The sequence below is a fragment of the Cyprinus carpio genome, chromosome B1, assembly GCF_018340385.1.
Source record: "Cyprinus carpio isolate SPL01 chromosome B1, ASM1834038v1, whole genome shotgun sequence".
NCBI classification, from domain to species: domain Eukaryota; kingdom Metazoa; phylum Chordata; class Actinopteri; order Cypriniformes; family Cyprinidae; genus Cyprinus; species Cyprinus carpio.
Window position 1 is genome coordinate 1,635,001 of NC_056597.1, and position 17,012 is coordinate 1,652,012.

The 17,012-nt window shown below is 37.0% G+C and overlaps 2 protein-coding genes across 6 annotated transcripts in view; both read right to left on the bottom strand.

Annotated features, from left to right (window-relative positions):
• Nucleotides 1-5,436, bottom strand: part of LOC109095665 (maternal embryonic leucine zipper kinase) — a 10,127-nt gene extending 4,691 nt beyond the window's left edge. The window contains exons 1-14 of the mRNA XM_042716161.1: nt 5,201-5,436; nt 4,653-4,718; nt 4,455-4,540; nt 4,213-4,329; nt 3,983-4,126; nt 3,440-3,508; nt 2,926-3,018; nt 2,730-2,828; nt 2,142-2,210; nt 1,960-2,058; nt 1,526-1,612; nt 860-988; nt 504-659; nt 1-39 (exon numbers count right to left, since the gene is read on the bottom strand). The exon at nt 1-39 is cut by the window's left edge and continues 232 nt beyond it. Of these exons, the coding sequence (XP_042572095.1) occupies nt 1-39; nt 504-659; nt 860-988; nt 1,526-1,612; nt 1,960-2,058; nt 2,142-2,210; nt 2,730-2,828; nt 2,926-3,018; nt 3,440-3,508; nt 3,983-4,126; nt 4,213-4,329; nt 4,455-4,540; nt 4,653-4,701 (1,236 nt within the window). The 5' untranslated portion in view covers nt 4,702-4,718; nt 5,201-5,436. The remainder of the gene's footprint in view (nt 40-503; nt 660-859; nt 989-1,525; nt 1,613-1,959; nt 2,059-2,141; nt 2,211-2,729; nt 2,829-2,925; nt 3,019-3,439; nt 3,509-3,982; nt 4,127-4,212; nt 4,330-4,454; nt 4,541-4,652; nt 4,719-5,200) is intronic.
• A 3,068-nt stretch (nt 5,437-8,504) lies between these two features.
• Nucleotides 8,505-17,012, bottom strand: part of LOC109091158 (FERM and PDZ domain-containing protein 1) — a 40,123-nt gene continuing 31,615 nt past the window's right edge. For all 5 annotated transcript variants that reach the window (XM_042716165.1, XM_042716164.1, XM_042716162.1 and 2 more), the window contains 7 exons: nt 16,260-16,396; nt 15,485-15,608; nt 15,066-15,158; nt 14,307-14,489; nt 14,053-14,197; nt 12,526-13,605; nt 8,505-12,353 (listed from right to left, as the gene is read on the bottom strand). In XM_042716165.1, the coding sequence (XP_042572099.1) occupies nt 9,700-12,353; nt 12,526-13,605; nt 14,053-14,197; nt 14,307-14,489; nt 15,066-15,158; nt 15,485-15,608; nt 16,260-16,396 (4,416 nt within the window). In that variant the 3' untranslated portion in view covers nt 8,505-9,699. The remainder of the gene's footprint in view (nt 12,354-12,525; nt 13,606-14,052; nt 14,198-14,306; nt 14,490-15,065; nt 15,159-15,484; nt 15,609-16,259; nt 16,397-17,012) is intronic.

Consider the following 17,012-nt stretch of genomic DNA (forward strand, 5'->3'; position numbering starts at 1 on the left):
TTCATTCCACCGCTTCTCCGATGTTTCAGAAGTGAGCTTCTGAAGACGACAAGAGTTTTCACAACAAGTTGTGTTAGTAACTAAACAGTATATCCTTTAGTAATGACGGATAATTTTGTAAAGCCACTGGGAATCACAAACTTGACAGTGAAATGCTACTTTTGGAAACCTTTGTGAACATAAAAGGCATTTTAAAAAAAATCATAATTATTCCAGCTTTACATTTTTAAACTTGAGAACTTTTTTACTGGTAACTGACCAAACACGATCCAGGTCTATCAACACTGCATTAATTCAGGAGGACTGTTTCTCCACTTTGAATAAAAAAGTACATTAAATAACAAGTAACATTATTAACTAACAAAACAAGAAGCAGTAAGAGAAAAGAAGAGTGTGGAGAAATAAAAAAGGAAGTTAAATAAAAAATAAAAAAAAAACTGGCTGTATAAGCAGCAATGGACAAGAGGGAAGAGCAGACAAATAAAGAGAACATGGAGGCTAACCATGCGTGGAGTGTTTGTGGTGTGTGTGTTCTTGGGCGTGAGAGGGGTCCAGGGATTCTCGTCATCGTAGCAATCAGGGGGGAATACCATAGAGCCAGGCAGCACTGGGTGAACACCACCATCATCATCCTCACTGAAGCGTAGACTCTTCTTCAGCTGAGACAGACACACAAAATCCCACTCCATATATCGCACAAACATGACTATAGTAATATTAATAAATAAACACAGCTATCACTCCTGTGTGACTTTTAAAGTACCATGGTAATCCCATCTTTGTATTTGTATAATAAACATATCACGAGCTGACCACTGTGCATTCATAATGCCCCTAAATATGTGAATATTGAACTCACTTGTATGTCCTGTAAAGGAGAGTACATGGGGTCAATCATGGGGCATTCTGCTCTCAGACGCACAGGGCGGCCTTGACGCTTTTTAGCCAGCAGTAACAGGTAGGTGGCAGTCATTTGATCATACTTCCACTGAAAAAAAATACACAGATTAAAGATTTCACTTCTGTGTGATTGATTAATAATACTGATGTTTATAACAGAGTGAATTTTGAACAAGTCACATCTCAGTAGTTAAGGGAAGCAGCTTTGGCCAATGCACTGGCATCTACTGACATCTAGTGGTCGTGGTATAGCAATTTGATGTTTTTCAACTTGTTATCTTTCTCTGGTTATTAAGCTTCTATTCCATAAAATAGTTTCTTAAACACCAAATCAGCAAATTAGAATGATTTCTTATGGATCATCTGACACTGAAGCCAGGAGTAATGACTGCTAAAAATTGAACTTCATCACAGGAATTAATTACATTTTAATAATGTAATCATATTTTACAATATAAATTTTTTTATTGTAATAAAATCAAAATAAATAGAGCTTTTGTGAGAGCTTTTGAACAGTAGTGCCTTTGCTAGATCTATACACTTAATACAAAAACAAATAAATACTTATGCATTTTAATATTAATAAATATAATACTCATTTTAAATCACAGGAATCACTCAGTACCTCTGACACAAGTTGGATTGTTCGTTGTCTGGACTGTTTAAAAGCCACTGCCATTTCAGTGATGCAGTCTTCATCTATATGACCCAACTAAAAAGAACAAACATACATTGACTCAATGACTCATATACAGTATTCTCTAGATTTATTGGCTGTGCTTAATAGTTGATTGTCCATCAATAAAGAATCAATGAACACTGCTGATCAATAACCATACTGACCCATGTCTGTTTCATTTGAACACATTAAGGTCATATGAACCTGTTAAAATATTAAAGGAACTAAAGCAGATATAATTTTCTATGGATAAGTAAATACTAAGAATTACAACAAATTTAAAGACCAATTTAGATTTATTAAAAATCATTGGCTTTACTTGACTAATTGAATCTTGGAGGCATATGATTTGACTATAATGTTTATAGAGCTCATTTTACAGGATGTTTACTGTGCCACTCCACTGGTGTGCTGTACCCCTTCATGACCCAAGGGTGATCAAGCAACTGTTTCACAGTCAAACGCCTCTTTGGGTCCACCTGCAGGAGAAGAAAATAAACTGCATTAAATTGTACTGCCTTACCAAAACAAATAAAACGGACACATAAACCATGCACAGTACCTGCATCATCTGGTTTAGAAGCAGAATGCTAGCAGGTGAAAGCCAGTGGGGGTTGCTATATTTGCCTCTCTGTCAAAACACAAGCCGATATTGCACAATATGAGATCACACACTATACAAAACTACTTTTATGTGACGCTACAATGATGTTACAGTGACACTAGTGATGTTACAGTGATGCTACAGTGACGCTTCAGTGATGCTACAGCTACGTTACAGTGACACTACAGCAACGTTACAGTGACGCTACAGTTGTTACAGTGATGCTACAGTGATGTTACAGTGATGGTACAGTGACGTTACAGTGATGCTACATCGACGCTACAGTGATGTTAGTGACAACAGTGTCGCAGTACAGTGATGTTACAGTGACACTACATCGACGCTACAGTGATGCTACAGCTACTTTACAGTGATGTTACAGCTACTTTACAGTTATGTTACAGTGACACTACAGTGACGCTACAGTAATGTTACAGTGATGCTACATCAACGCAACAGTGATGTTACAGTGATGGTACAGTGACGTTACAGTGATGCTACATCGACGCTACAGTGATGTTAACATCACATCTAACACAAACTTACTGTGATTTTTCTGTAGAGGACCATACAATTGTCATCATCAAATGGAAGAAAACCACACAGTAAGGCGTAAAGCAATATGCCCATACTCCACACATCAGCCTGAAACACATGTGCCATGAGATCACAAGATATATACATGCTTCATTTGGCATTGCTTTCAAATACATTGGACACGAAACACATATTCCACACTGACCTCAGAACCAATGTAAGCCTTGCCCTGAATGAGCTCTGGAGCTGCATACGCTGGACTGCCACAACAGGTCAGTAATTCAAATCCCAAACCGCCCTAATCAAAGTAAAATTCACTTAAAACAGATAAAACTTAAACTTAAAACTTTTTAAATGCCATTAAAACATTTACCCTGAATCGAAACCAAGTCAAAAATGTATTGAAGAACTGATGCTAAGGGACATATTTAATTAATAACACTATTGTTTTCCGTAGAGCTGCTTTATAGTTTAATTAAATTGGTTTCACAACTGATAACCTTTTCAACAGCGACAGAACTGAATCAACATGAGCTGAATAATGATACTACTGTGTGAAATTTAAGTTGTCATAATTTATGAATTTTGCAACATAAACCCTGTTATATTCCTGTTTACTGTGAAGCAGCTTTAAAACAATCTGTATTGTATAAAGCACTACAGAAATAAATGTGACTTGACTTTAAGCAAGAAAATGGATATAATATATGGATACACACCTTTGGTTTGGCACAAAGGCCGAAGTCAATGAGTTTTAGGTTATGATCTTCATCGATCAACAGGTTTTCCTAAGGTCAGTAAGAAACAGTTGTGTCAAGCAAACATTGCCAATGTATTAACTCACTCCTTAATGAAAATATTGTCATCATTTAGTCATCCTCATGTTTTTCCAAATCTGAATATCATTCGGCCAATTTCTTACATTTTCTTACAGAGCCTTCCTCCAGTTAAAAAGTCCATCCCCTGTTTTCCTTTCCAATCAAAATCCACCAACATATTTGTTTAGAAATGTTCTGGACTGATTTCACTTGTAAACGGTGCTTGATCTGTGCATTTTTCTCTCCCGATTCAGACAAGACGTTTAGATGAAGAAACAAACCCGTCTACATCATGGTAGGCCTGAGTGTGAATACATTTTCAGCTCATTTTCTAACTATTAATTTAAAACATTTTTCATTTCTGGGTGATCTGTTCCTTTGATGGGAGAACTCAGTATATGATTAAGCTATTTAAAAGACCAATGTTCTGTTCAACTAACTCACCGGTTTGAGGTCTCGGTGGGCATAGCCTTGGCTATGAACATAGGCCAACGCAGAGATGATCTGACGGAAAAACACTCGGGTCTCTTCCTCTGACAACCGGTCTTTAGCAATGATGTAATCAAACAGTTCTCCTCCAGGACAGTACTAAGAGTGACACGATATATGCATATAAAGATATAAAGTGTAATCTATTTTCATTATGTATCAGAATCATTTTCAAGAAAACATACCTCAAGCACCATGTAGATCTTGCTTGATGTCTCAATCACATGGTAGAGTCGACACACGTGTTGATGACTGAGGTTCTTCATAGCCTCAATCTCTAATTTAACTCGGGGCAGATCATCCTAAAAACAGGTAACACACACTTTAAAGAGCATTTCTTTTCCAAAATACATATTCTTCTCATTTTCAGCATGCTAACACCGTATTCCATCTAAAAGTAGAATAACCCTAAAGAAGAAGATCTTACCCCTAAGTCTTTCTTCTCCATTATTTTGATGGCCACTTTCTCTCCCGTCAGTATGTGTATACCAAGTTTGACTTTGGCAAAGCCACCTATGGGTTAGTACAGAATAAAACAAGATGTGCTCTTGATGAAAGTTTCTCATATGCACGATCACTAAAGCATTACATACGTTACAGTAAAAGCATAATCAATGGACATTACCTGAGCCGATGGTTTCATAAACCTCATAGTGCTTGAGAAGTTGAGGCATGCTGAGGACACTTACACCTGCATCAAAACAGCATTTTATTTTCTTGTAGTTACACATTTTTAGCGACACGTTTATATAAGGCCACCGATTTAGTGACACTCATCACATCTGCAATATCAAGTACATGGTGAAAATGGTGATCATCACAATGGTGTAAACAAACAACAAAACAGAAGATTCAACCACAAAGAGTAGGTTTTATATTAATTTTTCACCCTATCAATGCTGGATGACTATCTTCGAGAAGAATCCTTTTTTATTTTTATTGTCTATATTGGTTTCTACTGTGGAAAGACGGCTCCACATTCCTAAAGCGTTACTCTCTCGGATACTCGCGGAGCAATGTAACGCTAACGTTACCGGCTACATTACGCACATTCCACAAAGGTGAAAACTTTAAAATGTAAGTTACCTACGACAAACTAACACAATTAATGAACTGGTAAAAACAGTCATAATAAAGGATTGTTTTGACCAACATGTTTTACAACAAACTCACCAGCTGTGCTCCAATGATTCACTTTAAAACGCCGATATACGATCTCAAAACAATAAAAAACAAAAACTTATAATGTTAAAAAAGAGGCAATAGTTTACGTTACTCTGTTACTTGAGAATACAAATGTTTATAATGTGATACAAAATTAAAACTGCCAAAGCATCTTTCATTCGAACATGTTTAAAAAATTTGAATTTCCCACTTGCTACGTCAGAAGAGTTCCTGTTTCCGGTTACGGTAAAAGTCTTTTTGCGCTAGGTGGAAGGCGTTTTTTTTTACCCTAAAAGAATAACATGCGCTACTACTGGATATCGGTTTGAATAAAACAGAAACGCAAATATGATTGAGCTGCAACTTTGATTTTACGTTTCAGTTGTTTTGCGGTTGTTCGAAAGATCGGAGCTGTCCCACTTGTTGTTTTTTCGGGGCTAGTTGTCCCACTTGTTTTTTGTTAGTAATATATATATATATATATAGATATATATATATATATATATATATATATATATATATATATATATATATATATATATATATATAAACCCAAAAAGAAAGAAAGAAAGAAAGATTGATTTACACATCAGGTAAGTTGTCACAGTGGAATATTTGGGTGTTTCTAAGCTCACTTTTAAGTCCCAGCAGTGAAATTTTAGATTTTAAAGGGGTCATGATGCAATTTCAAGTTTCCTTTCTCTTTGGAATGTTACAAGCTGTTTGTGAATAGATAAGATCCCTAACGTTGCAAAGACTAAAGTCCCAAACCCAAAGAGATATTCTTTATAAAAGTTAAGACTCGTTCACACCCTCCTAAAACGCCTTGTTCAAACACGCCCCCAACAATGTCTATTTCACTATGTGGGAAGATTTGCATAACACCGCATAACTTTTATTCTCACTGTAGTGTATTGGTGCTGCCACTGCCATGACGTGGAGATGCTGTGTTTCATTGTGAAAGTGAAAATACTTTGTTTGGCCTTCTAAAAGTGGACACAACTAGAAATCAGTGGTTAAGTTGTATTTACAACACTGTTCCAGAACAGTTCAACCCATATATTCAGATGTGTGCAGCGCATTTTACGGAGGACTGTTTCTTGATCCAGTGCACAAAGGCTGTTTCTATAAAGTGGGGCAATTCCAGCTTTGCAAGGACAGTCTGGCGCTTCTGACACACAGCCTGTAAGTACGTTTTCATATTTAAAGAATTTGCCACTGATGATTCAAACGCGAGTTTTGAGCAGTGTAGAGTTGCGCTTGTTGTTTATCGTTTCTCCGATCAAAAATGCAGACAAATGGTTTAATGTTTACGTGGCATGATACCCAATGCAACACGTAAAAAGACAGTATAAGTAAAAAGATGGTTTGTTCCTTTTTTGTGTTTTATTGTTTTTGTGTTGTATGGCCGGGAAATGGCTTGTTTGTTTTGTGTTTTGTTTGTTTTTTGTGTCACACGCTTGAGGCATTCGACCAATCACAACACACTGGATAGCTGGCAAATCAGCAGATACCTCGCTTTTCAGAACGATGAGCTTTGTAAAAATCAATGTGTTTCAGAAAGGCTCCTTTCATAGAGGAGCAACAATAATGTACAGTTTATGGAAAATAATGTGTTTTTTTTTTTTACCTTAAACCGCATAAACACATTGCATTACACCAAATACACAAAATAATGTTCTTTTTAGCAACGTCATATGACCCCTTTAAAATTTATCTATGATGCTTTATAAATATATTCACAGCGTCATTACACACCTTGACAAAAATATAATTAATGATTAATGCGATTTAATATAAAATTAAACATTTATAGGTCCAAACAATAGACTGTATAAAGGTCCAAACACCATTTTAATTCATGTCCCACAACTAAAATAAGTTAATTAAATTACAATTTGCCATTATTTCAAATGGAATTGTTTAATATACAAATTAATTTACATCATCTTAAATATTTTTGTATTATTTACTTAACATTTTTTCAACTAAATGTACCTGTCTCACACTTTTGAGTCTTTACCGCAATTATGAAAAAAGGCTTTTATTATGACATTTTATCAAAGACAAACAAGTCCAGTTGCTGACAGATTGGGCAACCACACTACCTCACTCACAAGATCCCAAAAATACAAGGTAAATAAATATAATCTTTTCTGTGTCATTGTTTATTGTGTGTTCTTACCATACATCTTAGTAATTCTGTACTTTGAACTACATTTTAAACTAAAAGTATATCTCTGTTTAATTCATGTATATTAAGATGCAAATTTAAGTGTTGCAGTAAAGACTTTTTGTTGCGTTAGAGACAAGTTCAAGGTTTACTGTATATTAAATTACAAATATTCAGTCTGTTGTAAATTACACTATTTTCTTTTACTGTTGTTCTCTACAGTAGCCTGTTTTTGATTTCATGGCACTTTAACATTGGGCCCTTACCAACACTAGATGTCATTACCGCAGTTATTTATATTTTTCATTTTTTTTTTTGTATGAATTTTTTTTTTGTTAAGTTGAGTTGATTTGATTTTTGAATTTGAATTGTATGTTATGTAATGATAAGTTTGTTATGTTTTGTGTGGAAACAATAGACATCTAAGGTTACTGTCTAAATTTTACATGGCATAGAGAAAACCATGAAATCTCCTATTTTGTATATTATTTTTTAATATCAGTATTTACAAAACTGCACAAAATGTGACAAATCTATTGAAATATATTACATTTTTGTAGAAATTAAATAAGAAAAATGTATATAATGAACATTATTGTAACATTGCGCTAAGGACATTTTGTCAGAAGTGTTGAAAAACATAAAAAATAAACATGTTCCAGACTAAAATCTTAATGACTCAATTTTGTTGACCTTTTAATATGTATTACAGACTCTGATGGTTAAAATTAAAATTCACAGGGATTTTTTTTTTTTTTTTTTTTTTTTTTGGGTCAATTGTAAAGTAAGTTTAGTTGAAGAAAATTTAGTTTTTTGATGTCATTGTTAACTTAAAAATTCCAGTGTTTCTTTAGGGATAACATAAGCATAGCAAAAATGTACAACCTCATCTGTTAAAACAACAACAATGATGATAATAATAATAATAAATTAAATAAATCTGTGACCAAGGAGCTCTAAAAGACCTGACTTACCAGAAAAAAATAGTCAGTTAATAGTCAGTGCAACAGAAAAAAAAAAAAAAAAAAAAAAATTCCTGACTGGTAGGCAGAGTTGATGCAAAAGCTGTTAATATGTTTTGGTACTTATATAGAAGAGAATAGTGTGAAGTCTAATTAATAAAACATACATTCTCCAGTCATTTAGATGTCATTTAATGGGGTGAATACTGCATTACAAAGCCATTTTTCATTATTATAATCATTCATTCTCTCACTGGTCATTCTTTCAATCATGCTTTCATTTTTACATGCAGCCCATTATTTCCAAGGTATACAGTATGTCTATGGCTTACAGCATGCCTAGGAAGAGAGTGCATGGCAGCTTTTTGGTATTCACATGTACTGGTGGGAAATTACTTTGCATTTAATTTAGCCATTTAATATTCTGTCACACTCAAATTTGAAAATTTCTACTTCTGTCACTTTTCATACATTTTCTATAATAATTTGATCATTGTAAGATTATGTGAGCGCTGTTTTGGGAAAACTTGGGAGGGAGGCATGACTGAAAAGAAAAAACATATCAGTGAAAAATAAATCAATGGCACCAAAAATGATTCAGTTGATTTTCCACAAAAATAATCTAATGATCCAAATAAACCTCCCTTCTTGAAGTTATAACTGTAAAGCATGTGCAAAAGTTAATATAAAGTCTTTTGAATGAATCTGCATTCACAGCAAAATCATTCATCCATAGGCTTTGGTATATTCTTCTAAAGGAACACATAGTAACATTACTGGCAACTCAAGTAAAATATTGTTTGTATTTAGTAAACATTTATAACCCAGGTGATTACTGCAGAAAGCTTTTATAACATTCTCTAATAGACACTAGGTATAGCAGAGAGAAGAGAATATACTGTATGTGCATAACATTGGTGAGAACAGTAGTGAGAAAGCAAGCAAGAGAAAGCGAATGAGAGCAGAGAATGTTGAAAAATACATTATGCAAAATCCCTGTCTATGCTTTCCTCATGAAGCAGAATAAATTATGGACAACCATAGTACAAAGACAGTTATGGTTTAGAATTACATTCAATACTAAATACTTAAACCCAACATACAAATACTGTAAAACAAGCTGTTTAGTACCCTGTTTAGAAATTCTGTTCTCAGTACACACTTGTCATTGTAAGTTAATCCATTCAAAACATTTAAATGGCAGGTTTTACGTTTCAGTGTCTGTATGTGTGTGAGTGTGCCACTACCTTTGGACACTGCATCAATGTTAATGTTATAGATCTCAATAGTTCTATTTGAAAAACATTTGAGTTATTCTGACTGTTTTCTTGCGGTTTGGAGGAAAAAAAAACCTCAAAGTAACTGTTCAAAGGTCAAAGGGCAGTGAGAGTGCGAAAGAGTTGGGTGAGGCAGAAGACTGAAGTTGTTAGTGCAGTGCATTGGCGAGCCAGGAGTTTAATACTGAGATCATGACAAGTCTTTCTTTCTGTAGCACTTCCCACTAGCTCTGCTGCCCGAGCAAAGTCCTGATAAGTTTTTGCAACACTTGCTAGTCCTGTAAGTGCTTGGGCATGGCGCTCCTTGCATCGCTGGCAGCTAGAGAAACATAAGCACACGCTTGTCAGCTGTACCAGTGAGCGGAAGCTTTCAGACAATGACTGAAGTGTTTCCTCTGGCGTCTGCCCAACCCTGACCACGTGTTGGCATCCTGCTAAAAGCCCACGAGCCTCTGCATGTAATCGCCTTTTGTTCTCTGAAAAGTGAGCCACACAGTTATCCCTGGGGTGCTCATGGATCCCATCTTGGTTCTTCATAGCGCCAGCAAGAACACTTAAGAGGGTATCCACATCCCTTTGCAAAGAAAGGAATCCTGTTGGTGGAAGGGGATATCGATGAGTCAACAGTGAAGTGATGGTATTTTCATGAAGGTCTGAAAGGAAGCAGTCAGGGGCATCCAATGGAGACAGAAGGGGACTGAGCTCTGTAGATAAAGAAGCAGGCAGTACTAGATGAGGGAACGAGGGCAATGGAGAAGATGGAGAGAAAGATGCAGGGGATGCAGAGAGCGAGGAAGGAGGGACAGATGTCAGAACAGCATCCCCTGTTTCACCCTGGCTCGTTCTGCGGGAAAACTCATATATGGTGAGTTCATCGTCGAAACTGGCGCTGTCAAGAACTCCACTGAAACAGTTGGTGTATACTGTATGGCAGGCCTCTAAAGGTGTTTGAGCACCCTCCATTACAGTGTCACACCCCATAGCAAGTACCGAGCTGCAGCTAAGGTCTGGTTTCTCATGTAGATTTGGTCTAGGCAAGGATTGTGGTTGGGTTATGGTAGGTTCGGACTTGCAGTTTGCAAAAACCCCACAACTAGAGGTGAAGTTATGGGGAGTTGTGCTTGAAGGAGGGTGGCTACATCCTTGTAACCCACTGGACGTTACCACCCCCCAGGGTCCGTTTAGGTTCTGTGTAGTAACCACTACAGATGATGGGCTGACTTGGAGAGAGTTGCCTGCTTTGGAGCACAACGGGGATATGGCTTTTACAGAAAACTCTTTAGGGTCAGTTTTGGTTTTCTGCTGCCCACATACTTTAGCACTAGTGTGGCTGACCTTTCTTAACTCCTCAATGACCTCAGTGACCTCTTCAGATACTATGGTAACCACTTTTACCTCTGTTACCTCAGGAGAACCTTCATTCAGTGTTACATCCTCAGTTGCCTCTTCTGCTACTTCAACTTCATTTGTTTGTAGTTGTGTTTCTGAAAGTCTTCTTACAGGCTCAACACTGCCACTGCCATTAGAACTGGCATTTAACATTTCCTGGGAACGTGATAAGTAGAGGGGAAGGTTCTGGATCTTTCCCCGCAATGTTGAGGCAGAGAGTCGCCCAAGGATGCCGGATGAACAGGGTGTAAGAAGGAATCTTTGGGTTGGTTCATAAGATGGTACGCTAGAAGATTGGAGTGAAGGACCACAAGTATCATCAGTTTCATCAGATTCTGGTCCTATGACTCGCTGGGAAAATAAGTGCCTTGATGAGCAATGTGGTGCGCCGTTACCAAAAGATGCAGACATGCTTTGACTTCTGGTTCTCTCTAATGGCTCCACCGAGTGCTTTCCCATTCCAAATTGTAGATGTACAGTATTGTCATCTCTGTCTATATCAGGGCTTGTAGTGTAAGATATGCTTGGGACATGAAAGTAGGGTAAACTTGATGGGGATATCTGGCCTAGTCTTGGTAGTGAGCTGCTCTTTTGAGTCACTGAACTGCCTTGGAAAAAATCTTCCATTTGTTTGGTTACCTGATCATCTCTTTGATCAAATAAAACACTGCTATCACACTGTCCTCTAGACATATCAAAGAACAAGTGACCTCCAAACAGTCTCTCAACTAGACCTCCCACTGCACCTTCCTCTTGATCATCTCTATGGTTACTGGGGTTTCCTTCATCCAGTAGGTCCATATGGGAGCGTACTGCTACTATTGTTGGTGATACAGTAGACATTAGTTCAGTGACTGATTTGAACTCCATGGAATCTGGTTCCATCTCTATAAGTTGCTGTTTCCGCTGATATGCTTTGTTTGAGTTTGTATTAGTAGGATTATGTGGTCCTGATCCATTGACTTTGGATGGGTTGATGGGTTTGGATTCCATTTGCGCTGGTTCTCCTTCAGAATGGGTTAGGGATAAGACTGTAGGACATGGACCTTGATCTGAGCATCCACCATCAAAACATGCCATTCGGGCAGCACCTTGGTTGAATGATATAGATCCATAGCTTGGGATGCTATTTCCATAGCTGTTACCTAAATTATCCTGTTCTGGGAATGATACCAGGGATGTGTAGTTTGTTTCCATGAATGAGCGACGCTTTTTGGATCTTTTGTTGAAATATGATGATTCAACTTGAGTAACCATTTTTCCTTCTTCCTTTTCTTTCCTCTCTAGATCCACTGCCTCTTGTTCACTTGCACAGATGTCAGTCCCCCTCAGGCTTAGTGTCTGTAATATGGTGCTTGACTCTATAAAGAGAAATATCAGCAAATACATATGGTAAGTATTTGTTAGCAAAACTACACACTATATTTTAGTGATGGGTAGAGATAACTAATTTTCACTGACTTCTTTAACTTCTACAACATGTCATAGAAATATTTTGAGAACATTTCATGGTTATTCTCCCCTATGTCATACCTCTTGTCATGGCAGTTGAGCAGGGTTCTTCAGGAGATGTGAATCTTTCCTGTGCATCAAAGAACTCGTCATCTGAACTGCTATCTCCAAACCCTGGTGGGGGTTGAAAGATTGGCACTGTTTCTGTCTGATTCACTTCCTCTCTTTCCTGATCTGGTTGTGTTTCCACAGGACCTGGAGGAGAGAGAGGTCTTGGAAGGCTCCGGGCACTGTCAGGGGTAACATTGGAGCATATATTGTAATAATGTCTGGTGTCTCCTTGTTCAAATGTGAACACGTAGTCTCCAGAAGGAGGTAGGCTGCTCCCAGGACATTTTGCAGGTGACCTCTTTTCATGTTTTTCATTCTCTGTTCCTAATTCCTCACAATCCTCCTCTTCACTGGCTGCAGGGGGACTAGGTAGACATTCAGCAATATTTGAGAGTGCAGGAAAGCAAAAGAATTGGTCAATATCAGGCTCACAGTGGGAATCAGAGGAGCACAGGTCACTTTGGGAAGGAGAATCTTTGCTGTGCAGTTGCTGTGGAGACAATGATGGTGAAAAGCGATCTTCACAGCAGTAAGACTCTTTCACTGGCAAATGGCATGGGCGTCTGGTAGAAAAGTAGGTCATGAGGTCGTCGTCCTCTAGGGCATCTATAGAGTCACTGGACATGCTGGTCATGAAATGTGACTCAGTTTGGTATGAATCAGATGCTTCAGATGATGGGTCATCGACAATGATGACACACTGAGGTTGTTGAGGCTTTTTCTCTTGCTCTTTGTTTTCTTTTTCTGTGCCCACTCTCTCGTTGTCTATTTCTACTGTTTTTCCATTATAACCATGTATAGATTCATGGATGGTTTCTTTGTCCTCCTCCCTTTCCTTCTTCTCAACCACCTCCTCTTCTTTGCTTCCTTCCTTCTCCACCTCTTCATCTTTTTCCATGTAACTTTGTGCTTTTTCGGTTTCTTCTGGTAGCTTATCCCTGGGTTTAACTGCTGTGTTGTTGCTTTTGGCAGTGCTAGCAACATGAGCAAGGAGAGCATCCACGTCTGTGTCTGAGCCGTCAGAGTCACTGCCACAGTGTGACACATAACCTATACACAATGGCAGAAGCACAGATAAAATCACACTGTGAAAATTGTCACATTTTTCACAATTTAGATTGGCTACATACTCGCTACTCACAATTAGTTCCTATTGTTTTTGTCACATTGTTTTTTTCATAGTATTCACATAAATGTCATATATACTGTACCTTGTGATTTTATAGGCTATAAATGCAAACAGTTTTTTTTGTTGTTATTTTGCTATTTTTAGAAAATTTTTACAACCCAAGTATGTAAGCAGTGTAGAGTGGAAGTGGAGTGCTTAGATTTTGCTTGAAGCATGAAGCTTTTTTTTTTTCTCAAATCAGAGCAACAACGTTTTCTGAGGTTTTCTAAGAGTTTTCAAAATGTTTAAAATTCATCAAAGCTCACATGGATATTTTTCAACTTTGCCAGACCAAAGAATTCAGTTAAACAGACAAATGGGTTGCATACCCTCCTCTGCTGATATGCGGTGGCTCTTTGTATTAGTAGACCAGGGGAACACACAGACTTGGGGGTCCACAAGCAGTTTGCAGTATCCAGCAACTAGACACGATAAATCTTTAGCTGCCACTGACTCCATAAGCATGGTAATTGGCTGATAGGAAAAGTGTGAAATAAAGCAGAGCAGAGAGAACAAAGAAAGGATTATACTGAGTGTACATATATGTAGATGCAAGTACAAGCATGTACTGTATATTATATACCTTTATATGCTGCAGGTAGATCTTGACCAGACTAACTCTGTCAGACTCAGGTAACAGTTCCACTCTGGTAATGCAGCTGAATTCAGTTAGTGTGGTCATGATGCTCAGCTTGTGGTTGATCACCTGACTGACCCCATACTGAGCTCCCACCAACAAACTCACTGTTGACTCTCTGTCCTGCAGCTAGTAAATAGACAGAGAGTGAGACAGAGAGAGTGAAAGAAGGGTATGTGATACGCAAAGACTGTGATATGGGGAAGAATGGACAGCAGGGAAAATGGAAGGATGGGGATAAACCAAAAGGATTTTCAGTACAGTACATCTTCCATTCCTTGCTTTACCTAGACATGTATGAATGTCCCTCAATAAAATGAAAAGTCTCAACATTTAGTGATCCTTTACTTGCATTGTTATGCCTTGCAAACATACATATTTGTTTAATGTTATGCTTTAGATATTTTCTCACATGTACAGTCACTAAAACATACAAAGTATACCATTCGAATAATTTGTGGTCAGTGAGTTATGTATGTACGTACAGTATGTATTTATGTATTTTGTTCAGGTTAGGTTTCTCTGATTTTCTGACATTTTAAATGCCATTTTGTTGCTGATGTGTGAGTGTGTGATCTGGATGAAAGATGTAAAGCCATTGCATGTGTAAATGCAGGTAGGCTACATTTACCGACAAAATTTTACTACAGTTTAATGGATTTCATGTCTGAAAGTGGCTATTAAGACTCAGAATGCATCTCTCACCATCATAGTGGCACTTAAAGCCTTTCCTCCATAGGACTTGAGTTCAGACATCTCATTCAAGTAGTTCAGTCTAGCTTGATCCACTGAGATCACCTTTGAAATCATCCCACATATTGAAAATAATGTGAATACACATCATACTGTACTTCACTAACAAAGAATACCAAGAGAATCAGTCTAAAACTTTGGTGTTTTTCACACAAACCATGATATTCTTTCAAAGTAAAAACCCAAGGTACTGTTTCCAAATTTAGTAGCATTCAGTAACATGGCATGTATCAACATACAATTTAAAATCATATTGGTACTTTTTACAGGTTTTTAATTTTAGAGTTTTACTGTATATAATTTAAATGATATACATTCTTCCACACAATGCCCAGGAAAAAACAGAAACACACATGTACACATGCACAAACCTTTTGCTTGGGCTCCTGAGACAAAATCTTTTTCATGTGGTAACTGATGGCTTTCTTCAAGTCCTTTTCTCTCATGTTTCGCAGTAAGGTGTGGGATACAAAGCTTTCAATACCCCACTCCTTCCTTCAGACAGAAATAGTACAGACAGTGTAGAATAGTATTACACACACATACATTTTCATCAAATATTAATATGTGACCCTGGACCACAAAACCAGTCTTAAGTCGCACGGGTATATTTGTAGCAATAGCCAAAAATACATTGTATGGGTCAAAATTATAAATTTTTCTTTTATGCCAAAAATCATTAAGATATTAAGTAAATACCATGTTCCATGAAGATATTTTGTACATTTCCTACTGTAAATATATCAAAACTTAATTTTTAATAGGTAATATGCATTGCTATGGACTTCTTTAAAGGCAATTTTCTCAGTATTTAGATGTTTTTTCCACCCTCATATTCCAGATTTTCATATAGTTGTATCTCAGCCAAATATTGTCCTGTTGTCCTAACAAAAAATACATGAATGGAAAGCTTATTTATTCAAAACTGAAAAAAAAAAGTTTTTCAAAAATGGACACTTACGACACGGTTTGTGGTCCAGGGTCACATATATACTTAAGTAAGTATTAATTAATAAGTATAAATGAATACGTATTAAATTCTTTTAAAAAAAGACCTAAAATTTTTGAATAGTAGTGTACTTACTAAGGGGAACAACAACTTTCTTATGGATACGTTTAACATAGTGTTAGTGTGTGTGTACTCACATGATGGCCTTCAGTGGTGTTTTAAGGGATTGTCCACTGCTGGCTAGTTTTTCCTGTACATGTAGAGCAGCCAGTCTGAGAGCTGTATTACATTTCATCTCCACTGCAAACCTTTCCTGCAATACATCACTCACGCTCTATACAAGCACACACACACACACACACACACACACACACACACACACACACACACACACACACACACACACACACACACTTATTCAGATATGTCTAAATGGGGACATACCAGAGACTTCTACTGTTTTATTATAAGGGTAATTATTGGAGCAGAGATTAGAGATTTTTGTAGTTGACTAATAGTTGTTAATTTAATCAGTCGGGTAATCACACATTTATATTAATTTAATTACTTTAATATAAGTAAAACATACTCAAACACACACATAAAGCTTGCCGCAAAGCACAGCAAGAGTAATGACTATGAATGTGTCTGAAAAAAAAAAATGGCAAGAAGATATTTTAATTATTTATTAATAAACTACCATTTCTGAGTAGTGTCGGCTGCAAAGATGAAGTGGACTCACCATGTCCACAGTACAGTGGACACACCTTCAGAGAGAAATGCACCTTTCATACGGATTACATAATCAGAGAGTTTTGGTTTTTGATTTTTTTCGATTGGTTCATTTAAAAATAGACATTTCAAGCTTCTAGATGAATTTCTCACATCTGTGAGGCAAGCAGTCTATCCGCTGCTATCAAAATAATAATAATAATAATAATATAATAAGC